The 25,023-nt window shown below is 60.5% G+C and overlaps 2 protein-coding genes across 4 annotated transcripts in view; both read left to right on the plus strand.

The window, feature by feature from the left end:
* Positions 1 to 11,584, plus strand: part of Ccdc40 (coiled-coil domain 40 molecular ruler complex subunit) — a 35,896-nt gene extending 24,312 nt beyond the window's left edge. Inside the window, exons 13-20 of the mRNA XM_071603870.1 lie at positions 1,821 to 2,066; positions 2,681 to 2,894; positions 4,565 to 4,734; positions 4,878 to 4,969; positions 6,098 to 6,218; positions 8,158 to 8,346; positions 9,415 to 9,573; positions 10,610 to 11,584. Coding sequence (XP_071459971.1) covers positions 1,821 to 2,066; positions 2,681 to 2,894; positions 4,565 to 4,734; positions 4,878 to 4,969; positions 6,098 to 6,218; positions 8,158 to 8,346; positions 9,415 to 9,573; positions 10,610 to 10,849 — 1,431 coding nt within the window. The 3' untranslated portion in view covers positions 10,850 to 11,584. The remainder of the gene's footprint in view (positions 1 to 1,820; positions 2,067 to 2,680; positions 2,895 to 4,564; positions 4,735 to 4,877; positions 4,970 to 6,097; positions 6,219 to 8,157; positions 8,347 to 9,414; positions 9,574 to 10,609) is intronic.
* Positions 11,585 to 12,249: 665 nt separating this feature from the next.
* Gaa (alpha glucosidase) overlaps positions 12,250 to 25,023 on the plus strand; it is a 139,217-nt gene continuing 126,443 nt past the window's right edge. For 2 of the 3 annotated variants that reach the window (XM_071603975.1, XM_027955504.2), the window contains exons 1-15: positions 12,250 to 12,351; positions 14,805 to 15,360; positions 15,653 to 15,798; positions 16,720 to 16,885; positions 16,959 to 17,055; positions 17,365 to 17,484; positions 17,557 to 17,675; positions 17,763 to 17,894; positions 19,076 to 19,186; positions 19,769 to 19,882; positions 19,962 to 20,046; positions 20,531 to 20,648; positions 21,073 to 21,206; positions 22,789 to 22,940; positions 23,060 to 23,208. In XM_071603975.1, coding sequence (XP_071460076.1) covers positions 14,851 to 15,360; positions 15,653 to 15,798; positions 16,720 to 16,885; positions 16,959 to 17,055; positions 17,365 to 17,484; positions 17,557 to 17,675; positions 17,763 to 17,894; positions 19,076 to 19,186; positions 19,769 to 19,882; positions 19,962 to 20,046; positions 20,531 to 20,648; positions 21,073 to 21,206; positions 22,789 to 22,940; positions 23,060 to 23,208 — 2,153 coding nt within the window. In that variant the 5' untranslated portion in view covers positions 12,250 to 12,351; positions 14,805 to 14,850. Of the gene's footprint in view, positions 12,352 to 14,801; positions 15,361 to 15,652; positions 15,799 to 16,719; positions 16,886 to 16,958; positions 17,056 to 17,364; positions 17,485 to 17,556; positions 17,676 to 17,762; positions 17,895 to 19,075; positions 19,187 to 19,768; positions 19,883 to 19,961; positions 20,047 to 20,530; positions 20,649 to 21,072; positions 21,207 to 22,788; positions 22,941 to 23,059; positions 23,209 to 25,023 lie in introns of all 3 variants that reach the window. The other variant, XM_071603974.1, reaches the window with a different exon arrangement.

A 25,023-nucleotide genomic window follows, 5' to 3' on the forward strand; every position in this document is an offset into this window, starting at 1 on the left:
TGTTCCTTCCTGGGTAGCTGCCAGGGCCAAGCATGTGCTACCACCTCTGTCCAGAAGAGGGCAGGAAAGAGTCTCAGACCAACAAATCCGTCCACCGTGACGGGGGACACTGTTTGAAGGCTCTAAAGGCCAGCTCTGGGGGCAGGCAGGGCAGGGCAGAGGCGAGGGCATATTTGGGAAGGTGAACAGAGGGTGGACGGACAGGATTCCATCCAGAGTTAGGATCAGAGGGAGGGTGAGCAGGGGTCAAGGAGGGTGGAGGCAGTTAACTGGGGACAGTGCCGCTGTCCTGGGGGAGGACAGGGTGGTCCCCTTAGGAGCACAAGCCGCCTGAGCCTGAGTGGGCAGGCAGAGCTTTCTGGGTGACCTGGCTGGTGACAGAGGGAGCCTGTGGGGCAGAGGTTGAAAGGGACCCAGGAAGCGGAGCCCCTAGCAGGAGAGCAGGAAGAGAGTGGGCGTTGGGAGGCATTGACCCCCGCATGGACCCTGTCTCAGGGTGGCCTTGCCAGAAGAAATGGGCATCGGGCTGGTCCAGAGAAGGCCAGTGGGCCGCGCCATTCCCGCTAGACGAGAGGCTGGACATTCGATGCCAGGTGGGTGGGGTCTGGGCTTCACCGTCAGAAGTGAGTGTGGGGCGTGGAGCCAGTAGGGGTCACAGAGGAGAGACCGAGGTGGCCCCCAGGAGGGCTGGAGTCGGCAGGAGCCCTGGGCCTTGAGAGGGAGGAGGACCCTGTTCTTGAGCCAACAGCCTCTGCCTGTCCCCAGGACCAGTCGGTGCTGAGCCTGGCTGCCTCCGGATCTTCACACTGACCTCTCAGTGACCTTCGCAGGAAGGGAAGCCTGAATCTGTCTCCCTCCCCGACAGAGCCCAGCAGGAGGCAGGTGGCCGTGAGGCCTGGGGCAGCGGGGAGCCTGTGCAGCCCTGGCCTGCCCTGTGGCCTGTGCTGGCCACCAGAAGCTGGCGCCCCGGCCTGAGTGGGGTCTGTGCTCCACAGAAGGATCTTTTCTGTCCAGAATCTTGTCCAGCTTTTCAGAAAAATGGAAGGACATTGGTCCCATTGAAAACAAAAGAAGTTTGGTGTTTTCTGCAGCGTTATTTAGTAATATTTATAATAGGTTGCGAGCTCCAAGAGGCAGGGGTCTCGTCTTCCTCCCTGATGTCTGTCTGCCAGCCAGAGCAGCAACACAGTGCCCCAGTAGGGACGGGTGAAGTCGGGAATGGCCATCTGGTGATCATGGCTGCCTCATACGCTGTCACAAAACCTGGTGTCGTACAGCCGCTAAAAAGTGCATGACTGGAGGGGCTGGGGCTGGGACTCAGTGGTACAGCGCTCGCCTGGCATGTGCGAGGCACTGGGTTTGATCCTCAGCACCCCATAAAAATCAATAAAATAAAGGTGTTATGTCCATCGGCAACTAAAAAAAAAAAATTAAGTACATGACCTAGAGTATCAGAAGTGATTTGCCAAAGGCCAGAGCGGGTTACAACCCAATAAGTGGAGTGTGGACCTGGTTCTGTTCTGTGGGAGGAGGAGAGGAGAGCTCCCAGGTGGGCATGGCGGTGGACCTCGACGCTACAGGGATGTCGCGTCCCGCCTGTGCTGCTCTGGGTCTTACCTCGCCCCTCCACGTATGCTGCTGTTTGTTCAACAAGAAAACCCAGCAGCCTTACCTTTCTCTTAGTGAGAACTCGCCACGTGGGTTCCCGCGGGAAGGCCGCGTCCTCCTCCCCCACTGCCACAGGAAGCCGGACGCCGGACGGGCCCGCTCCTCCAGAACCCCGGGGAATCCTGCTCACCGAGTTCCTTTCACCAACTCAGGTGACACATCTTTCCAAACTCGATGGTGACATGGCTCAGGCCACCCTGGACATCACCCACACCAACTGCAGGCTGGACATGCATCAGAGGGTGCTGGGCGAGCTGGACAAGGAGGTGAAGAGGGTGAACGACCTCATCACCAACAGTGAGCACGAGATCGCCCGGCGCACGATCCTCATCGAGAGGAAGCAGGGCCTCATCAACTTCTTCAACAAGCAGCTGGAGCAGATGGTCTCGGAGCTGGGGGTGAGAGGCCAGGCAGGAAGGGCAGGGTGCTACTGACCAAGTCCCAGCCACTCAGCTCCACCCTGCCCCCAGGAGGGAAGGGCCTGGCAGGGTGGACCTCAGAACCCTGTGCCTTCTCGCCTAGCGCAGGGCGGCCGAGTTTTGAATTTGTTAATGGCCTGAGGGCCAGACAGACAGGTGGGGGCTGGATCTGACCTGCTGGCCACTGCTGCTGAAAATGAAGTGGTCTCATGAGTGTCAGGCCGGACTGTACCCACTGCCCGGGTCCTGGAACCCCCGCACCTTTCCGTGTGTTCGAGTCCCTGAGTGCCTGGGTGGTGGCCCGTGAGCTCTCGGGTAACTCCTGCCCTTTGGCTCTTCCATCCCCCAAACCCAGTGGGTCCCCAGGAGCCAAACCTGAGCCTTGGCGGCTCAAGCCCCCTGTATACCAGAGCCACACCTACGAGGGCTCCTGAGGGCTTAGACCTGGGGCCTCAAAACCAGCAAACTGGAGGTCCCCAGCCCTCCTGAGAGCCCCCGAGCCCCCAGAGCAGAAATCCAAGACTCTGCAGCCCGCTCAAAGAGAGGCCTGAACCCAGAAGCTCGCTCCACATTTTGACGTGTGTCCTTTTCAGGGGGAAGAATTAGGGCCCCTGGAGCTGGAAATCAAAAGGCTGACCAAGCAGATGGACGAGCACAATGCCAGTGTCAACCAGGCCCAGGTGACCTGGCTCCGCCTGCAGCAGGAGCTGGTCAAGGTCACGCAGGAGCGGGAGGAGCAGGTGGCGGCCCTGGACATGCTCAGGAAGGACATCCGCATCCTGGAGCAGAAGAAGCTTCGCACCGAGAGTGAGTGGCCTGCGGCGCCAGCCCGCCCGCTGGCCCCCGGGGAGGGGAGGGCAGGGGACTGGCTGCTGACATCATAGTCACAGGGTCAGGGCTGAGAAAACTGCCTGAGGTCACGGACCTCAGAGCTTCCTGGAGAGAGGGGCCTGTGAGACCCGACAAAGCCGGGGAGCTCGGGGGACAAGGCCCCTGCTCAGCCATGTGGTACCCCATCCCCCCCAGCTGGCTTAGAAAGCTGGCCTTTGGGGCTCCACCACACGACACCTAGGACCCAGTGGTCTGCCAGGGGACCAGGATGAGAGGGGGGCCTCCTGGGCCACCACCCACCCACGTGCCACCTGCTGAGACACTCTCAGTCCCCCTGGTCCTGGATTGGGGATCTAGGTGGGTCAGCCCTGCCTTGAAGTCTCTACTGGAAATGCTGCCCAGTGGTTGGGGGGCTGTTCTGCCTGGCCCCTTCTGAAAGGCTCTGCTGCCTTCCTGCCCTGCCCTGCCTTGCCCTGCCCTCCCCTCCCTCCCCTGCCCTCCCTTTCCCTGCCCTCCCCTCCCCTCCCTGCCTTGCCCTCCCCTGCCCTCCCCTCCCCTCCCCTGCCTTGCCCTCCCCTCCCCTCCCCTGCCCTCCCCTCCCCTCCCCTCCCCTGCCTTGCCCTGCCCTCCCCTCCCCTCCCCTCCCCTCCCTTCCCCTCCCCTGCCCTGCCCTCCCCTCCCCTGCCCTGCCCTGTCCTGTCCTGTCCTCCCCTCCCCTCCCCTCCCCTGCCCTCCCCTGCCTTGCCCTGCCCTCCGCTGCCCTCCCTGTCCTCCCCTGCCCTGCCCTCCCCTGTCCTCCCCTCTCCTCCCCTCCCCTGTCCTCCCCTGCCCTGCCCTCCTCTGTCCTCCCCTGTCCTCTCCTCCCCTCCCCTGTCCTCCCCTGCCTTGCCCTCCCCTGCCCTTCCCTGCCCTCCACTGCCCTCCCCTCCCCTCCCCTCCCCTGTCCTCCCCTGCCCTACCTTGCCCTACCCTCCCCTGCTCTCCCCTGCCCTGCCCTCCTCTGACCTGAGCTGCCCTCCCCTACTTTCCCCTGCCCTGCCCTCTCCTGCCCCTCCCCTGCCCTGCCCTGCCCTGCCCTGGGGAGCTGTCAGGTGGACACAGATGGGGAAAGCCAGGTGCCTGAGATGCAGACCATGCCGATGGGCTGAGGTCCACTGGGCGGGGGCAGATGGTGGAGCATCAGGTGACCAGGCCCTGGGCTGTGAAGGGTGGAGGGAGGGCAGAGGACCCCAGGGACAGCTGGACGGTGTCGTTCTCCCATGTTAATGTCAAGAATGTCTGTGTTCTGGGGACAAAGTCCTGTCCTTCCTGGAGATCCCTGAGCACCCCACGTCCCCGCTGTGCAAGGAACCCTGCAGGTTCTCAGGGAGGGAGCGCCCCCAGCCTCACTCCCTTCCTTCCTGGCACCCGCCTTCCCCAGCCTGGGCTCCCACAGCTCCTCAAGGGACCAGGAATGGGGAACCTTAGCACCAGAAAGAGACCTGTCCTGTCCCCAGCCTGGGAGGGTCAGGTCTAGGTGGGACTCCAGGAAGGACCAGGGGACCCAGGGAGCTCCAGAGCGGCAGACCCTCACTGCCTTCCTGGGTGTCCCTGCGCTGTGGGAGGTCCCCGAGCCTGCTGGTCCCCACGTCTGCTCTCTGCTGCAGACAAGATTGAGCAAGAGAAGAAGGAGCAGAAGGAGATCGAGCGCCACACGCGGGACTTGGACAATGACCTCAAGAAGCTCAACCTGCTCATGAGCAAGAGCCGGGGCAGCTCCCAGGGGCTGCAGCAGGACAACCTGGTGGCCGAGGCGGAGTGCGTGCGCTCGCTGAAGGTCACCCCCCGGGCCCCGGGACCTGGGTGGGCGTCCTCCCTCAGACGGAGCTCCCGTGCTGCCGCGGGGTCCTCTCCAGAGGGGTCAGGAGGCTGGCCTGCCCCTCTGGCCCCAGCCTCCGAGTCCCGACCCTCCCTCCGCAGGCCGCCGAGAGGGAGACCATGGAGATGCAGGAGAAGCTGCAGCGGCTCCAGGAGGACAAGGCCACCGTCCTCAACAGCCTGGTGGAGGCAGAGTGAGTCCCGCCCACCATCCCGGGGGCCCTGGAGCGTCCTGGTGCCCACCCACTGCCAGGCTCTGGCCCGCCACCCTTGGTGCCAGTCGAGTGGCTGTCTTGGGTATCAACTTCAAAACACGCCCGTTGTTTTCACGGAGTCTGCGCACTTCAGACCTCAGCCCAGTGAGCATCAGGGGAAGCGACTCTCCTTTACCGGAGAGCCGCTGCGCAGATGCATTTCTTTCTGGTTCAGTTTTGTCTTTGACAAAAACGTTTCCCTGTGGTGCGCGCCTGTGGTCCCGGCTACCCGGGAGGCCGAGGTGGGGGCATCTCAAGTTGGAACCCAGTCTGGGTGACTTCGTGAGACCCCGTCTCAAAGTTGAAAAAAGAGAAGATTAAAAGGGCTGGGCTGGGGCTGGGGCTCGGCAGTAGAGCTCGCCCAGCACGTGTGAGGCCCTGGGTTCGCTCCTCAGCAACACATAAAGACAAATAAATAAAATAAAGGTGTTGTGTCCAACTACACCTAAAAAACAATGTGTAAAAAGGGGGGGCTGGGTGTAGCTCAGTGGTGGAGCACCCTGGGCTCAGTCCCAGGACTAGGGGAACAGGATCTCCTCTGAAGCCACCGGGGATCTTCACGGCTCTGTCCACTCCCTTGGGAACGGTGCTGTGCGGGCGCTGTCTGTATGCACCGTGATTCAAATCCCTCATCCAGGGGGGTGAATCGCAAAGCCATCATCTCTTCCAGCAATTTAATATGATCTAAGCATAAGGCCATCCGTGGCCAGTGCCTTGGGGGCTGGCTCCTTGGAGACTTTACAGCTGTTAGACTGCAGGTCTCCTCGGGCGGGCGTCTCACTCCCTCTTAGGGTGACGTCTGTCGCCTTTTTTCCTCAACTCCTCAGTCAGACCTTCACACTCTCTTCCTGCCTCCCAGTCTTCTCTCCTCCGCCTCCTCATCTGTTTCCCCGTCACCCCACCTGCCAGAGGCCTGTCTGTCTCAAGGCCTGGCAGATCTTTTCTGTGAGGGGCCAGAGAGAAAGGCTGTGAGCCTTGCAGTATGTGCCTCCCAGCTGCCCACGATGCAGCCCTGGGAGAAGACCCCTGGTTTCTCCAGCTCTAACTCTGCCTCTCCTCCCTCCAAAGACACCAGATCATGCTTTGGGAGAGAAAAATCCAACTGGCAAAAGAGATGCGCTCCTCGGTGGACTCTGAGACAGGACAGACGGAGATTCGCACCATGAAGGCCGAGATCCACAGGATGAAGGTGGGTGCAGGGCAGCAGCCCTGGCGGGGCCCGGCACGCATTCCTCCATAGACCAGGACCAGACCAGGCCGAGGCCCTGGCTCCCCTGGGGGGGACCGCCTGGCCACCCTGGCGGTGACAATGCCTGAGATTCCCTCCTGCACAGAGACCTCAATTCCTACCAAGCGCAGGCTTTGCACAGGCCCGGACCTGCCTCACCTCGGGGCCCGAGGCGCTGTGTCCTTCCTGCCCAGCAGACATCACAGAACAACACAGGACACGCACACAGTGACACAGCCTTTTTTTTTTTTCTTTTCTTTTCTTGGTACTGAGGCTGGAACTGTGGGCTTTCCCGTGCTTGGAAGCACTTGTCCACTGAGCTACATCCCAGCCCTTTTGTAAACTTAAGACAGGGTCTCACTAAGTTGCCCAGGCTGGCCTTGAGCCTGCGGTGCATGGACACCTGACTTCAAGAAACACAACCTCATCCTTGCTGGAGCAATCAAGGCACTCGCCTGATATTTCACAATTTCTCAACCCACTAATGAGACATGTCCCACTGTGGGACAAGAAGAAACTCACAAGACAAAGGGTTCAGAGAGCCATCTGGTCCTTCACAGAATCCAGACTTCACTACCTTAAAAGGATGACAATTAAATCCCCAAACCCTGAGGGTTCTCCCGAGAAGCAGATCCCACAGAACATAGCCACGGTCACGCACCACCTAGCAGGTGCCCTGCCAGTGCCGAGCCATCAGACAGCGCCCGCGTCCAGGGAGAGCGGACCTCTACTGCGCACTGACTGGCAGGCCAGGCTCTTGCAGGACGCCCTCACAGACCCCCCCAGGGGTCGTGGGCACCAGCTATCTGGGCAGCCCTCGGTGACAAAAACTAACCATCACACCGTGTTAGGGTAACACCCGGTCCATCTTCCTGTGCACTGGATTCCCAAGAGGGGGCTACTGATAGGCAAATTTGTTTTTTAAACAACGTATTCATTTACTCACTCACTCAGTGCTGCTAGGGATGGAACCCTGGGCCTCCCGCAAGGCCAAGTGCTGTACAACTGGACTGAGTCCCCATCCCCAGAAGTACATTCCTAACACAGCCTGCCAGATTAGTATTCAAAATCACGTGATGGTGGTTACGTCCCTACCAACTCCAAGTTCTGGTTTTTGTTCAGCTAGCTAGCTAGCTTTCTTTCGAGCCACATTAACCACTGAGCCACATCCCAGCCCTTTTTTTGTATTTTGTTTAGAGACAGGGTCTCACTGAGTTGCTTAGGCCTCACTAAATTGCAGAGGCTGGGTTTGAACTCCTGCCTCAGCCTCCTGAGCCGCTGGGATCACAGGTGTGGCCACCGCACCTGGCTTTGTTTTCTTCCAAGTCCACTTTGTCGAGGCCTATCTTCACATACAGTAAAATATGCTTATCTTAACATACAGCTGAGCTCGGTGCCATGGTGCACCCCCATATTCCAGCTACTGGGAGGCTGAGGCAGGAAGATCGAAGTTCCAGGCCAGCCTCAGCAACTGAGCAAGACCCTGTCTCAGAGTAAAAATAAAAAGGGCTGGGGCTGCAGCTCAGTCAGAGCCCCCGGTTCAACCCTCAGGACTGCAGAAAAGAAAAAGGAAAGATGACTCTGGGTTCTGACCCTGGCACACACCTGTGTGGCCACAGCCACAGTCGAGGCCCCAACGGTTCTGTGGCTCCAGAACAGTCCCTTGTGCCCTGAGGTCGATCCTCCCAGCTCCACCGTCCCGGCCACAGGCCCTGCACCCAGCTTCCCTCAGTGTCACCTCTCACCAAACCTCCGTGCGCTTGTCACAGCCAAGAAACCAGCCTGGCCCCGCCAACCAAGCCACCGACTCTGCTCAGGAACGCCCCTTTCCCGTCCCGGGTGGGAGGACCGCGGCGGAGGACCAGCTGTGCCCCGCCCAGCCCCTCTGTCCTGTGCCCAGGTCAAGCACGGGCAGCTGCTGAAGCAGCAGGAGAAGATGATCCACGACATGGAGCTGGCCGTGGCCCGCAGGGAGACCATCGTGACCCACGCCGAGGGGCAGAGCAAGATGGACAAGAAGGCGGTCACCCGGACGGACTTCCGCCACAGGCAGATGGAGCTGCGCAAGAAGATCAGGGACGTGCACAAGGTGGGCAGCGGGGGAAGGCCTGGACGCCCCCCGTGCTTTCCCACCCGCGGCCCCAGGATCCGGAGGTGCCCCTATGTCCCCCCCACCCACTGGCCCCCTGAGGAGCCTGCCCACCTGTCCAGGGCCTGCGGACCCCGGCCCAGTCCCACCATCCACCTGTCAGCGAATCCTCTCAGCAACTCACTCCAGGGCTGCAGTCGGGACTGCCGTGCTAAGGCTGTGACAGGGACGTGACGAGGGGGCAGCAGGCCAGCTTTGGCAATGGACACACCAATTTGTCCTGCTCTGATGACAGGAGTCACTGCAACCTCTGGGTCTGGCCACCATCTTATTACAAGGGGGACACAGGACCCCCGCTGGAGCCTGCTGAGTGAAGGCGTGGTGGCCCCCAGCTGGCCCGTGTTCAGCAGGGCTCCGTGTGCTGCTCTCCTGGGGACGGCCTTCCTGTCCCCCTAGCCACATCCTCTGAGCCTGTGGTGTGCCCTGCCTGCGGAGGGGTGGAGCCAGTGCTGCCCCAGCGCCCCCTTCCCTGGTGACTGCCAGGCTGGGTCTCTGGGCTCAGACTTCCCAGGTTGGCCCACAGCCCCTGCTGACCAGCTGTGGGCCTGCGTCTCCACACCTGCCCTGGGAGTAGGAGCAGGAGCTGCCTCCCTGTAGGCAAAGGGTTAAATGTGACAGCAGCCATGGCTCTGCACAGTGGGTGGCTTGGGGACACCTGAGAACATGGCCTCAGAGCCCTCTCTTCTACTCACCCGGGGGGCATGTGGCCTCCTCTCTGTGCCTCCTCCTCAGGAGGGGAAGGGAGCGGCACTCAGGTGCTGTGGGGCAGTCCCTGGAAGTCTCCGGGGTGCCGAGGCAGAGGCCCTTCCTCGCTCCTCGTCTGTGGCATCAGCCTCTCTGGCATCCATTCCTTCTGCAGCTTCCTGTCCCATGTCCCCCTCCTCCCTGCCTCCCGTGTCTCCCGGTTCCCCACCAGGACCTCCTTGTCCTCCGGGCCCTAGCCTGGCACGCCTCTGTCCGCTACATGAGGGCCATGCAGGGGCCCAGCAGGTTCTGCTTACCTCCCAGGCCAACGAGGAGTGCACCAAGACCATCTCAGAGCTGGAAGAGACTCAGAAACTCATGAGCAGCTCCCTCCTTGAGAAGCAGGAAAAGCTGTCCATGATGCAGGCGGACTCCGACACGCTGGAGGCTGACCTCCGCCGGCTGGTGGCCCTCAAGCGACAGGTAAAAGCCAGGAGGTCACTGGGGCTCAGGCACCCTGGCAGAGGGGTACGCCACATGCAAGAGAAGGGGGTGCCACCCAGGGAAGGCCTTTCGGGTCCAGGTAGGCCCAGGCTGATGGCACCACCAGCTGCTCACATGTTTGTGACTCTCTGATTTTTTTCACTTAGCAAATATCGATAGCTATTGAGTATAGGCTGGGCCCATCCTGCGTGCCAGGACTGCAGGACAGAGCAGAAAGACAAAATGCCCGCCCACCCTTCACCAGAGACCACTTGCTGGGAGCAAGAGAACAGAGGCTAAACAGAATAAATAAAGAAAAAGATAGGGTGTGTTAGGCGGTGATAAATTCTTTGGAGAAAATTCAGCAGAGGAAGAATGTCGGGCATCAGGGTGGAATGGGGGACTGAGATTTTGAGTGGGGCGTCCTGGGAGGCCACATGGAGAAGATGGCACTTGAGCTAAGACTTGAAGGAGGCAAGGAGAGACAGGGCCTTGGAGGCGCGTGATCCTGGCTTTGGGCCTTTCTCTTGGCACCTTGAGGAGGAGATGGTGAAGGGCGCTGGGTGAGGGGACTTGGTGTTTGGCAGGATATCCCTGTTGTTGGAGAGTGTTGGGTGAAGGGTCAAGGGTGGATGCAGGAGGCTGCTTGCTGGAGTGTGCGTGGACTAGGGCAGCCACCCAGGGAAGCTGCTGGATTCTGCATACCATTCAGAAGTTCCGCCAGTGGGATTCCTACTGGACGGACGGTGGTGTGAGTGTGAGATGGGAGGAGGGGGAGTGGACTCCAAGGACTCAGCCAGGGCCATGGAGACCAGAACAGGTCTGGAACCAGGCCTGACACACGGCAGTGTCAAAGATGCCTCCCTGCGATGGTGAACAAGGCTCCCTTGGGAGGATAGACTCCTCACCTTGAACTTGGAGACTGGGCTCTTTTGGGTACGGTGCTCCTCTTTGGCATTCCCTCGGCTCTGCACTGCGGTAGAGCAGGTGTCCTCCTGACTTGCACGGCCTGACGTGGGGTCTCTTTCCCACCCAGAACCTTTCGGAGATTGTGGCCCTGCAGATTCGCCTCAAGCACCTGCAGGCTGTGATTGACGGGAGGTACGTGTTCCTGTTCCGCTCGAAGAAATCCCTGCTGATGGAGCACAGGCGGCTGAATGACCGGTTGGGCCTGCTCAGCACCATCCTCACCCGTGTGCAGGATGAGTACCCCCAGTTCCAGGAGGCCCTCAGCAAGGTTACCCAGAAGATTGCCAGCAAGCTGGAGCCCACCTAGAAAGCTCAGGACTCCACCTTCCAAGGCCCACCCCTGAGGAAGACGGCCAGAATTCTGTTTACCCTCAGGGGTCTTTCTGTGTTCCTAAAAAACATGTGTGCCCCAGAATGTCACTGTGTGATGAAATGGAGAGGCCGGCCTGCAGGAATTAGTTCCCAGCTGCTCAGCAGCTTAAACCAAGTCCAACCCAGGGCTCCCTTGGTGCCTCCTGAGCCTGCTGGCTGCCTGTCTTCTGCTTCCTTTCTTGAGCTGAATGGTCCAAGTGGAAGTCCAGCTTTAGCAACTCCCCCATCTGCAGGAGCTTCCTGGAATATTGTCCCAGGTATGGGGACGGGGGCAGGTAGGGCAGAGGGGACCCATGGAGCAGGACTGGCCAGCCAGGCCATGAAGGCCATTTCATTCCTACTCAGTGCTTCTGGCGGGGCACATCTGGAAATCCACCAAGCCCCCAAAGAACTTGGCCCCTTCTCCTGCCCCCACCTCCAGTGTATGTTAAAGTCAGATGTACCGTCTGTAGGGACAAGTCAAGGCTCTCAGGACTTCCAAGGGAGGTGACCAGCAGGTCTGCCTGTCCCACGTCTGTCAGCCTCTCTCCATCATTAACCCTTTTTCCTGTGCCCTTGAATTCTATGCATCAATTACCTGTGGCTTCTCCAAATCTGAAAAGGAAAATGCTTGATGAAATAATTTCACTTTCAAATTTTGCAGCTGAAGAATAAAAACACTCTTTCTGAATATGGGAGTGAGGCCTATTGACTCTACAACATTGCAGAAGTACAGTGCCATAAAGCAGGTTCCCCACCCAGGGCAACGGCTGTGGGTATTTGGGCATCGCTCCTTACTTCCTCTGGCACGTGAAGACTGAAGTGTGCATTCAGTCTTTGTATCCCACACCTAAAATTTGTTCATCTTAGTGTAAGCATTTTCTCACTTTAGCAAAAAAGACAAAATGCTTCGCATTATATATAATGTTTTCACAATCACAGGTTTTATGAGTTATCACGATGTTTGACTATTCCTCTAGAGAATAAGTGTAAATTGTGGGAAGTTGAAGGAACCTCCAGATGTAGGCTCATTTCAACCTGTCACCCAGTCTTTCCGAGGATGCCCTGGGGCTGGGTCGGCAGGATGCAGTCCCTAGGTGCAGAGTGCGGCTTGGCAAGCTTTGACCGAGTCTTACTAGCCGCAGGAAGGCGACCAAGGCCTGGGCTGTGCCCACGCCGCGCCTTGTCTCTGGACCCCGTAGGGACAGGCAGCCACTTGCAGGACGCTCTCCTGGGGACACCTGTCCCGCCGGACCCGCGCCGCCACTAGGTGGCGCAGCGCAACCTGAGAGCGCGCCTGGCCTCGCGCGCCTGCGCGGGCAGCCGCTACACGTGACCGCCACGGCCCCGCCCCACCGGCCGGTGGGCCACGTGACCCGCGCCCGGCCCGCCCGGGGTCTGCGCCGCGGGGGGCGTGCGTGCGCGCCGGTGAGCGGCAGCGGGCCGACGTGCGCGCAGGTGAGCGGGGGCGGCCGTCCGAGGCCCGGCAGCCGGCTGCAGTGCTGGCCTCCGCGGCGGGCGGCCGGGTGCGGCGCCCGGCTGTCGGCGACCTCTTGGTGGGGAGAGTCGGGCAGTGCGGCGCGGTCGCGGGGGAGGCCCCGGTGGGTCGCGGGGGACAGTGGGCCGGGGCCCCAGACTCCCGGCCTCTCGCTCGTCCCCGCCGCGCCCAGCCGGGAAGGCTCTGCTCCGGTGTCCAAAAGCTGCGCTTCGACCCGCGCTGCTCCCGGAGAGCAGCTGCCCCGGGCACCACCAGAAAGCAGAACTCGACCGGGTCAGCTGGAGCGCCTGACCTTTAGCTCTTCCCCATTTCCTCTCCGAATTGTCGAACCGAGAGATGAACCGGGCACTCTCCCGTGCAGGGCCAAGGGCTGTCGGTCCCCATTCCCAGGACCTCGCTTCCCCCGATGGGCGTGTTGCAGACTGCGCTCTGCCTTGCTGTGCCCCGCAGCTCCTGAAAAACGCAGATGCCGCGCGCAGACGCCGCTCTGCTGGGTTGTCCTGTCGGAGTACCCTAGACTGAGTCATGGTCACCAGCTGGCACATGTGTCTAGCAGGGCCAGGTGGGGCTGGGACCCTTCAAAATCACTATTTGGTCTTCCTGGCTGCTTCCTGGCACACAGCTCCTAAATCCTTGGAAGCTGGCCCTGTTAAGTGTAGGTCCCTAGATAGCTTCAGGATGGCGGCTGGTCACCAGGAGGACCCACACTTGATTAGAAAGTCCCCACCCAGCCACGCCTCCCAGGAAGGCTGGAGATGGAGTCAGTTGCCAGTGGCCCTTCATTTATTCAGTCACACCTACATAATGGAGCCCCATAAAAATCCCCTGAACTGGGGTTCAGAGAGCCTCCAGGTTGCCCTACACATCTCTTCCATCTGCCAGTTCCCGAGTTATGTCTGTAACAAAGCAGAAAATTTAAGTGCCTTCCTGAGTTTCCTGAGCCGTTATGTTGAATCACCTGACCTGAGGGGGTCACAGGACACCCCACGTGTGTAACCAGTCAATCAAAAGTTCTAAAGGCAGCCTGGAACCTGCAGCAGGCATCCAGAGTGGGTCTGAGGTCTTAATTGTAGGTCTGCCCAACTCCACGTAGGTAGTGTCAGAACTGAACCTCAGCCGGTGTCTGGAGAGTCCCATTGGTGAGAGAGACTGAGTGTAAAACCTTTGCTGCACCCCAGAGAGCCAATTCACCCGGTGCCCCATGGCCCCAAGCGTTGCTGATGGTCACACAGTTCCCAGCCCCCCCCTCTGTGATCAGGGAGGTCAGGCTGTCTCGGGACCCACGTTCGCCTCTGCTGGTGCACAGCTTTCCCCAGTGTGTCTATTTGGTGGCCATGGGACCTCCCATGACATGGGCTTGCATTGGCTGAGGGCCCCAGTTGCTGTGCTCTGAAAATCCATGCCTGTTTCTGCCCTGGGGCCCGTTCCTGGGAGACCCAGCCCCCTCTGATGAGCCATTGTGGGTGGAGGCCCCCCTTGGTGGCCTTGCTGCCAAGACACCTCAGCCCCACCCCCTTTCTCCTTCCTTTGGGGTCAGACTTGCATCCGTGGGGCAACTTCCCGGCCTCCTTGCTCCCACTTGGTCTCAGAGTAAAGGGTTTTCTAATCAAGTCACCTAACGACTAACGCAGAGCTCCTCACACACTGTTGGGGACATTCCAAAAGATAACAGGACGGTAACGGCCACCAGCACTTGAACCTTACCTCCTCATTGGCATCCCCTTCCCAGGCGCTCCAGGGTTTGCGTGCCACAGAGCGCGTCCTCCCTGTGTGCTGCAGCGAGGCCCGGAGGGGCCCTCAGAGTGGTGGGGCGAGGGCCTTCCTCTCTCGGGGCATGGCCATCCTTAGCGCGTGGCCCGAGACTGCAACGCCCAAAATTCTCACTGTCGGTCAGCAGGAAAGGAACCAAGGGGAGGTGGCAGGGCCCCTAGGACACAGCTTGCTGGCCAAGACTTAGCAGCCTGGGCCCGGCCTTCCTGCAGGAGGGGGGTCCCTCTTGCCATCTGATGGTCACCCCTCCCGCTGGGCCTGTCCCTCTCCCACTGGTGCATTTCAGTTGTGACACTGTGGAAGACTCAGTGGGAGGTGATCTCCAGTCCCCTATTTGGGACGTTTCTCTTTTCCCTTTGGTCTCCCTCCTCCCACGTCAGTCTGCATAGTCTGCAGCGCCCACGATGGCCTCTGAGGAGCACCTCCATCCTGCCCCTGCTCCTGGCTTCCTTGCCAGGACGGGATGGCCTTCCTGCACCTCCTGGGCCTCTGGACAGTCAGTTAATGAGGGACTGCAGGTGTCGCTGGAGGGTGGAGCACAGCCTGGCATGCTCGGCCCTGGGTTTAATCACCAGCACCACAGAGAAAAAACCCACCTGCCGCCCTCCTGCCTCCCCGCTGAGCCCAGTCCTTCCCTCAGCAGGCCTCCAGGAGCTGCCCACGCTGCCCCAGGCGGGCAGGTGTCGGCCATGAATGCGAGGTGGCCGCCCTGCTCCCGCCCCGTGATGGGGGTCTGCGCCCTCATCTTCTTGGCCGCGGCTGCCCTGCTGGGGCATGTCTTGGTCCATGACTTCCCGGTGGAGGAAAGTCCCCGAGTTCACCGGCAGCCAGCCAACTGGCAAGGGCCGCGGTACACCCTGGAGCACCCTGGCCAGCCCAGAGCAGCGCCCACACAGTGTGACATCCCCCCCAACAGCCGCTTCGACTGTGCCCCGGACAAGGCCCTGACCCAGCAGGAGTGTGAGGACCGCGGCTGCTGCTATGTCCCAGCGAGCAGGGACCCTGAGGGCCCCCTGATGGGGCAGCCCTGGTGTTTCTTCCCACCCAGCTACCCCAGCTACAGGATGGAGAACCTGAGCCCCTCGGAGACGGGCTACACAGCCACCCTGACCCGCACGTCCCCCACCTTCTTCCCCAGGGACATCCTGACCTTACGACTGGACGTGTTGATGGAGACGGAGAGCCGCCTCCACTTCACGGTGGGCAGGGGAGGACAGAGTGTGTGTGTGTGTGGACAGGTGACCAGGGAGTGCATTTGTGGCACTGTATGCACCCCAGCTAGAAGCCAAGGTGTAGGCAGAACAGTGAGGCCTTGTGGTGACAGGGGCTCTAGAAGGCAGGGCTCAGGGCAGAGGTGGCCCCGGGCCTCCCACAGGAAGCGAGGCCTCAGCCATCCCATAGGAATCTGCAGGAGTGTGTCCAGGCAGTGGGAGGGACTGGGGGATGTGCCTCCCTGTCCACGAGGGCCTTGAAGACTACTGTCTCTCCTAGATCAAAGATCCTGCTAACAAGCGCTATGAGGTGCCCCTGCAGGTCCCGCGTGTCCACAGCCGGGCACTGTCCCCGCTCTACAGCGTGGAATTCTCGGAGGAGCCCTTTGGGCTGGTGGTTCGCCGGAAGCTGGACGGCCGGGTGCTGTGAGTTGGGGGCGTGGGCCTCGGGCCCCAGCAAGTGGGTGTGGTCAGGGAGGGCCTCAGGGCTGGACCTATCAGTGAGTTGGACAGCATGGTCCTCAGCTCTGGTCTTCTGTCAGTCTTGACCCACGGCCCACCTCCCATCCGGGCTTCCTGGCCATACCTGGCACACCCAGACCCATGCCCACTGAGGCTCAGCGGGGCACTCTTCTGGGATCCTGGTGTGGTGTCCCCATTGGCTCAGGAGGTTCCTCCTGGGGGGTCACCTGGTCTAGGACTTCACCTGCCAGGAGAAGCTTGTGGTATCTGTAGGCACTAATGTTGGCACAGTGGGGCACTCCTGGCATCTCATGAGTGAGGTGCTGACCAGCTTCCTGCAGTGCCCAGGAGACCCCCACTGAATGCTAGCAGTGCCTGAGGAGGGACCTTGGCCTGGTCTATGGTGGCACCCCCTCCAGGTGGCATGCCATTACCAGCTTTATTTTATGCATCAAATGCGTGTCACTCACTGCAGTCCAGATGCTAATGATTAATTAATTTAAACCTTTCAACACTTGGGTTATTGGCCCTCTTACTACCCCGCTGTGGCACAGAGGCAGGGGACTCCCTGGAGGCGATGGAGCTGGGGCTCCAGCGTCCCTGCCATTGGCCCTCCTCTGTGCCTGTGTCCCTGGCATGCCCTGTGCTTGCTCGTCCTGCTGTCCTCTGCCTGGTGGGCGGGTGGGCACGGCCTCTCTGGACGTGCCCTGCATCTCCTCACTGGTTTCAGGGTGCTGAGGGCTGCTGGGCCCCTCATGGCAGTCTGTCCCCAGGTCAGCCACGGCAGAGCTGGCCAGGACACGCCCACCCTCGTCAGCCCTGACTCAGGTGGGCCCCGGTTGGCCCTGTCGGCCAGGTGCAAGGGAACCTGGTCTCCCCCTGCAGGCTGAACACAACCGTGGCCCCCCTGTTCTTCGCTGACCAATTCCTCCAGCTGTCCACCTCCCTGCCCTCCCAGAACATCGTGGGCCTCGCTGAGCACCTCAGCCCCCTAATGCTCAGCACCAACTGGACCAAGATCACCCTCTGGAACCGGGATCTGGCCCCCACGGTAAAGCAGGAGCCACCGGGTGGGTCGTGGAGGTGGTGTTCGAGAGGCTGAGTGTCACCTCCTGTGTGTCCAGCCCGGTGCCAACCTCTACGGGTCACACCCTTTCTACCTGACGCTGGAGGACAGTGGCTTGGCTCACGGGGTGTTCTTGCTGAACAGCAATGCCATGGGTGAGTCCCCTCTGCTTCCTCCACAGGCAGCCCGAGGCCCCGGCCTTCCCTGGAGGCCGCAGGGCCGCGAGATGCCCAGCATGAGAAATGAGGCCAGCAGGCCCTGCCCAGCTCTGCACTCAGTGCCCCTGAAGGGTCCTGGGAAAATCCTGGGGCCTGGCCACTAGCTGCTCCTGTCCTCGACCCCCACCTGCCGGGTCGCTGCAGGCACCTGTGGGAAGAGGCGCACTCGGCTGCACTCTGGCCTATCTGTGGGTGCTGGCCTCTGGGTCAGGCATTTGTCCCTGAGCCCAGGCCATTTCCCCCCAGACGTGGTCCTGCAGCCCAGCCCAGCCCTCAGCTGGAGGTCCACAGGAGGGATCCTGGACGTGTACGTCTTTGTGGGCCCGGAGCCCAAGAGCGTGGTGCAGCAGTACCTGGATGTCGTGGGTAGGCCTGTGCCCATCCTCAGCCCGCCCCTGCCTGTCCTGCCCACCCGCTCACCACAAGTGTCGCCTGCAGGTTACCCCTTCATGCCTCCGTACTGGGGCCTGGGCTTCCACCTCTGCCGCTGGGGCTACTCGTCCACCGCCATTGTCCGCCAGGTAGTGGAGAACATGACCAGGGCCCACTTCCCCCTGGTGAGTAGAGGGTCGTCCAGGGTCGGGGGCAGCCAGGGTCAGGCACAGCTCCTGGACCCCAGTGTGGCTCCTGTGCCGTGGCCACAGGACGTGCAGTGGAATGACCTGGACTACATGGATGCACAGAGGGACTTCACCTTCAACAGGGACAGGTTCGCAGACTTCCCGGCCACTGTGCGTCAGCTCCACCAGAGTGGCCGGCGGTACGTGATGATCGTGGTGAGTGTCCTTCCCGCAAAGCAGCCCCTGGCTCCTCCTCTTGGTGGCCTGTTTCTCGTGCCCGCCATGGTCAATAAGGACATTTTCTGAGTCTTTTTGGTATTGAGGGAACATTAAGAAGGCCAAAGCTTAGTCCCTGATGTCCAGTTTAAGGGTCCCTGGAAATACCTGTCTCGTTCAGGATTCTTCGGGTGTGGGTTACTTCAGCCACCTTAAAGCCACAGGCAGGGGTACAGTAAGCTCATGTAAGGGGATGGCTTGTGGAGCTGGACACAGGACAGCTGTCTCCTGGCCCAGCCCCTTCCCCAGGCCACTCTGTCTATGTGGGGTGGAGGGCATGGCTGATGGCCCAGCCCAGAGCACAGGTGTGCAGTTCAGGAGGTGGTCTGATCAGGTCTCATGCCCAGCCCTCACCAAAGATGTGGGAAGTGGGAGCCACGGAGCTCAGTCACCCCCACGGAGACCCCTTCTGGAGGACATTCAGTGGCCGAGGGGCTTAGAGCGGAGTGGACCTGACCCCTCCATCACTGCCACCCTTCGAAGGGCGGCAAGCATTAGCCGCCACCTCACAGAGTGCTTTTTGTATGATTTTTTTCGTTGTAGATAGACAGGATACCTTTATTTTATTAATTTATTCGTATGTGGTGCTAAGAATCAAAACCCAAGGCCTCACAGATGCAGGCGAGTGCTCCCCCACTGAGCCACAACCCAGCCCTTTCCTTTTGTGTGTTTTTTAATCACTATGAAAGAAGTAAATGGGTGTGGTGCAGTGGCTCCAGAGGCTGAGACAGGAGGATCACAAGTTCAAGGCCAGCCTCAGCAAGTTAGCAAGACCCTCTCAGAATTTAAACAAAGGGGCGAGCACCTGAGTGGCAGAGTGCTCACCTGTCTAGCAACACATGCAAGGCCCTGGGCTTGACCCTCAGCACTGCAAAAAAACAAAAAACAAAAAGTAGCTGGTCCCTTCAGGGATGCCGGGGGAAGAGCCCTCCCAGACACGGCCCTGCAGCCAGCTGGCCCGTCCTTGTCCACGGGCAGCACGTGGACACACTTGGGGTGTGCCGCACATGTGTCTGGCTTTATCCTGCCTCGTTCACTCACAGTTTTCCCAGAGATTGGTTTTGGATTGGTGGAGGTTTTGGGCCCTGTCCTTCCACCCTGACCTGTTTCCCGCACCCCAGGACCCTGCCATCAGCAGCTCGGGCCCTGCTGGGAGTTACAGACCCTTTGATGAGGGTCTGCGGAGGGGGGTGTTCATCACCAATGAGACTGGACAGCCGCTGATTGGAAAGGTAGGGGGTCTGGGTGCTCGGGCCAGTGAGACTGGGGCAGCTGTTGGGAAAGACTGGGATTCCAGAGACGTCTGTCACGGGGACAGAGTGGGAGGGGTGGGTCACAGCTGGGGCGGCCGTGGCACTTGAAAGACACCCCTGAAGTTCTTCCATCAGGAGTTCTTGGGCTCCATGGGAAGTTGGCCGCCCAGGCACAGCCCTGCAGACCCTCTGGGAGGCTGTGGGGTTCTTCTTGTCCTCCTGAGGGGACAAGAGGAAGGGGCCCCCTGAGGGAGGGGCTAGGCAGGACTCCCCAGGACACAGAGTGAGCCTGGACTCGGGCTTGGGGACCTTCGTCCTAGAGTGAGGGCTTAGAATGCTGTCAGAAGGACACTGTTCGTGGTACATTCATATCCTGCCTGGATGTGTACGGGTGGTCCCAGGGCTGAGGCCCCTCCAGCCCTCTCAGACCCGCCCATTGACCTCCTGGGCTAAGGTCTCAGGTTCCAGAATTGGACACTGACCAAGAGCGAGGCTGAGACGCAGCAGGGCCTTGGCGCAGACTGGCTGGGGTGGGGCCTCTCCCTCTGCCCTCTCTTCCAGGTGTGGCCCGGATCCAGTGCCTTCCCCGACTTCACCAACCCCGAGACCCTTGACTGGTGGCAGGACATGGTGGCTGAGTTCCATGCCCAGGTGCCCTTTGATGGCATGTGGATTGTAAGTGTGGCCCCCGCCCCTGGTATCCCTGGCCTCTGGGGCCCAGCCCCGCCCTCTGCCCACTGGCCCTCTCTGACAGGACATGAATGAGCCGTCCAACTTTGTGAGGGGCTCTGAGCATGGCTGCCCCAGCAACGACCTGGAAAACCCCCCCTACGTGCCTGGTGAGCCCCACTGCCCCCGGGCTGCCACCTGGGGGTTGATGGCTCCAATCAGGGGCTTCCCTTCCCTAGTTTTGGAGTCTCAAAGCTGAGAAGCCATGGGCAGCAGCCAGCCAGGAGAGGGGAGGCAGGGGGCCCAGCAGTGAGGTCCAGGTGGTGACATGTCCAAGGGTGCAGATGGTCACGTGCAGCCAGTACTTCAGAGGAGGGACAGGGGACACTTGCCATGGGTCACGAGAAGGTGCACATGAAGCTGGGGATCTGCAGAGCCTTTGGGAATAATGGGGGTGGTACAGGGACGTGCCCCAAGTCTTTGGGCCACAGCCATGACCAGGGAAGGGTCCCAGGCCTGTTGGGGGCATGAGGGCAGCTTCAGGAAGTACCTCTGGGGCTGAGCCTGGGGAGGCAGAAACCAGGGTGCCGGGCGGGGCACTGTGGACCCCCACCCTGGGAGGAAGACCATGGAAACCAGCCCCACTCTCTGCAGGGGTGGTAGGTGGGACCCTGCAGGCAGCCACCATCTGTGCCTCCAGCCACCAGTTCCTCTCCACACACTACGACCTTCATAACCTGTACGGCCTGACCGAAGCCATCGCCTCCAATAGGTGAGGGCTTCCTGCACTGCCCTCCCTGCCCTGTCCTGCCCAGCCTGTCCCTGCTCACGCTGACAGCAGACCAAGGGTGCAGGGAGGAAAGGACACTTGGACCCCCTGGGGCCAGCAGGGCCTGAGCACTCTGCCTGCTGCTACCCTACCCCCGCCTGGCGCCAGAAGCCTGGTGTGTCCTGCCATTGCCCAGAGGGGTGGCTGCACCAGCAGGGACCCCATGAGTCCTAGGCAGAGTCAGCTGGGCCAGCCCACTGCTGACGAGCCCAGCAGAAGTTGGCAGTCACCTCTGTCCCTGCTCTGCAGCCTCCTCTGTCTCCTGGTGGTCAGTTCCTTTTCCCCATGCTGCCCACCTGCTGCTATGGCCTGCTACTCCACTCTGGCAGGTGGCAAGGGGTTTTCAGATGTCCCCTGCTCCACTCAGGGCCCTGGTGAAGACTCGGGGGACACGACCATTTGTGATCTCCCGCTCAACCTTCGCTGGCCACGGCCGATACGCTGGGCACTGGACAGGGGATGTGTGGAGCAGCTGGGAGCAGCTGTCCTACTCCGTGCCAGGTGAGAGCACCCGTCAGGAGGAGTGATCAGAGGTCAGTGGGGGCCCCTCTCGGGGAGCTTTGTCCCACCACTGGATGTTGGACTCAGCACAGTCCAGATGGAGCTACAGTGGCTTGGGGGCCCACCACTGGGTCACAGGGCACTTGGCCTGCTGGCCCCTGCACACCTGTGCTCGCCCACGAGCTGTGCAGGATGACCCCTTGTGTCACCTCGCTTGTGGGGGGTCCTTGTCTCTAGTTTACCCTGACTACTGCCCCAAAGCCATCCAATTCTCACCTCTCACAGTTCCCCTCATGGTGACGCGTCCTAACTGCAGGAAACTGGATCCCTCCTCACAGGGTGCCACCTGCCCCGCCCAGCTCGGTGCCCAGCTCTGCCCAGCAAGAAGGAATTTAATCTTGTCCCAGGAGCTTTGATGCCGTTGAGGCGTATTAGACGCAGAACTGGCTCAGGAGCCCCAGAGAACGGGTTTGGGAGTGAGAGGAGGGCCGGGTCACCACATGGGCAACTGAGAGTGTGTCACCAAAGCCCTGTGGCCTCTGAGATGTTCTGACCAGTAGAGTCTCACCTCTGTGTGTGACACTTGTGCAGACCCACAGGGCACAGGGGTCTGGCCTGGCCAAGCTCTCGGGAGAAGTGAGCCCCTGTGGTAGGGGGCTTCTGCGTCTGTGCAGTCACCCGCGTCCCACCCGGGGTAGGTGTGAGAGCTGGGGCCACCATGGAGCGGCCTGCAGGGTCCAGCGCACAGGCCTTTTTCGCCCCCTCTGGGTCTTGATTTTGATTCTCATGAACTGCGTGCTACTGAACAAAGTCCTGCAGTTCTCAGGATCCGTTGCAGCCCAGAGAAGTCCCCTGTGGTCCCAGCTGGGCCCCCTCCTGCTGTCTCAGCTCCTGACCCTGGGTCCTGGTTCCCAGGGCCTTGGGGAGAGTGGGCCTAGGGAAGTGGCACTAGGCGGGACAGGAGGACCTGCGCCAGTCTACCTCTGAGCAGAGGGATAGGCTGCCCGCGGTGCTGTCTGTCCGTGTCAGGACTGCCCCAAGCCAGGACCACAGCTGGGGTTTGACGCGGCTGGGCTGTGCCCTCTGCCAGGCTGGAGGCGAGTCTGAGCCGAGGTGCTGGCCACATGGCCAGGGAGCACCAGGGTCCCCGGGGCAGACCCGCACGCCCCCACAGCCCTGGGGTCCTCCCGTCACGGGCTCCGTCCATCTCAGGGCTGCCTCCCCGGTGCTTGTCCCCACGCACACCTTCCTTATGAGGTCGCTGGTGTAAGTCACTGGGTCAGGGCCTACCCGAGGACCTCGGCAGCCTGACTTCCAAATGAGGTCACGCTCTCCGTCCAGGAGGATGGGACTCAAATGTGTCTTTCTGGGGACACAGTTCTGCCCGTACAGGGGTCTGATTAGCTCTGCTTACCCGGGTCCCAGGAAGCAGTCCACAGGGCAGACACGAGGCTGCTGGCCCCAGGTGGAAGCAGGGGCCAGACCCTTATTCGGGGAGGGATGTGGCAGGATCCGCCTGCCCGGCATCGTGGCCTGCCTGCCTGCCCCAGCCACCTGAGGTCATCTGCCTCTGCCTTCCCAGAAGTCCTGCAGTTCAACCTGCTGGGGGTGCCCCTGGTCGGGGCAGACATCTGTGGCTTCCTGGGCAACACGTCAGAGGAGCTGTGTGTGCGCTGGACCCAGCTCGGGGCCTTCTACCCCTTCATGCGGAACCACAATGGGCTGCACAGCCTGGTGAGGGCAGGGTCCTGCCTCTGCCGTGTCCCCCTGCGGGTGGCCACGGAGCACTGGGGTCCCCAGGGCAGACCCGCTGTGGGACCCCTGGACCCCTTTGCTCTCTGCACCCCACACAGCCGCAGGAGCCCTACAGGTTCAGCGAGATGGCCCAGCAGGCCATGAGGAAGGCGCTGGCCCTGCGGTACGCGCTGCTGCCCCACCTCTACACGCTGTTCCACGCTGCCCACGTCAGGGGCGAGACCGTGGCCCGGCCCCTCTTCCTGGAGTGAGTCCTGGGCTGGGGAGCGACGGCCCATATGTGCCCCTGGGTGAGAGCTGACCAGGAGCCTGCAGACACCAGGGCAGCCCCATCCCACTACACGCTGGGTTCCCAGGACCCTAAGTGAGTGGGATCCAGGTGCCCCCAGCGTCCCCTAAGGTCACAGTTCAGTGCCAGGGCATTCAGGATGTGGAAAACCCAGGATGAAGAACACTAGTGCCAGCCAGGCCAGCCAGATGGCACAGCAAGGAACAAGATGGGCATCATTGGTCCATCTGGGTCGGGCTTGGAGAGGACAGCTGGAGACCCAGCTGTCCCCGGCAGGACTCAGTGCAGACAAGGAGTTACCTTATAAAAGAGCACCCTCCATCAGGAGCCAAGGAAGGGAGTCGTTGGTCACTCTTTGCAGATGTCGGGTGTCTCCCTCCACCTGCACCAGCCCAGGTGGACCCACAGTGGACGGTCAGGGGTGACGCTGTGGGAAAGTTTACGGAACACCGTGATGGCAACCAGGGCCCTGGCAAGGGAGCACTTCCCAAGCATCAGCACAAAGAAAGCGAAGGAGGTCGAATTCAGAGAGAAAGGAAAACTTTGCTGAATGGGAACAGGAAAAGTCTCTGAATATAAGCAAAAACTTAAAAACTGCTCTATACATCAATTGTAATGGCAAATAGAGGAGAGACACTGTCAATAACATGACAGTCCCTGTTCCTGATGCATTAAGAATGCATAATATGCTGGGCGTGGTGGTGCACAGCTATAATCCCAGCGGCTCAGGAGGCTGAGACAGGAGGATCACCAGCCTCAGCAAAAGCAAGGCACTAAGCAACTCAGTGAGACCCTGTCTCTAAGTAAGACACAAAATAGGGTCATGGGTGTGGCTCAGTGGTCCAGTGCCCTGAGTTCAATCCCCGTTGGCCCTCCTGCAAAAAAAAAAAAATAATAATGATAATAATAGTAATGCATTTTCTACTGGCAAGACTAGTATTAACCAAATAGAGGGCTTGGGCGGGGCCCAGTGGCAGAGCACTTGCCTAGCCTGTGCCAGGCCTTGGGTTCATCCCCAGCACCAGGCCAGGCACAGTGTACACACCTGTGATCCCAGTGACCTGGGAGGCTGAGGCAGGAGGATTACAAGGTTGAGGCCAGCATCACCAACTAAGCAAGACCCTGTCTCAAAACTGTTGCTCGGTGGTTAAGGACCCCTGGATTCAATCCCCAGTACCAAAAAGAAAGAAGGAAGGAACCAAACAGGAGCTGGGTTAACAGCAGGGACGCGCATGGCAGTGGCTCTCTCTGCAGGGATGTGACTTAAATTATTTCCTGTACTATATTTTGTTAGATTTTTTGGTGGTTTCCCTGAGGACTGTGGTTGACGTCTTGGAGCTTATGCCACATATAATCCAAGGGTGTAAAATGTGGTTGCACCCTGCCCTGCTGTGCCTGTCACACCGAGCCTACCTCCTGGTGCAGACATCAGGAAGCATGGTGCAGTTGTCTTCTAAGGCAGTCGGGAAACAGCGTGGCAGTACCACTGGCTTCTGTGCCTCTGCGGTGGCCTGTGCCACGCCCTGTGTTTCTGTTTCTTCACGTGTGCTTGTTACTGACGTCCTCCAATGGATCAGAGGACCCCTGTCTTGCACGGCAGGTTGCCACTGGTGAAGGCGGGCCATTGTTGGTCTGGAAGGGCGGTCTTGCTCAGTCAGAGCCCTCAAGGGCCCTTGTTTTCCCCCAGAGCTCCCAGCAGGTCACGCGGCCTTCGGGCCAAACTGCCTCTCTTGAGCTTCTCTCGGGTTCCCGTCTTTGGCTTCCACAGGCCGG

This window comes from Marmota flaviventris, chromosome 17 (assembly GCF_047511675.1).
Source record: "Marmota flaviventris isolate mMarFla1 chromosome 17, mMarFla1.hap1, whole genome shotgun sequence".
Classification (NCBI taxonomy): Eukaryota; Metazoa; Chordata; class Mammalia; order Rodentia; family Sciuridae; genus Marmota; species Marmota flaviventris.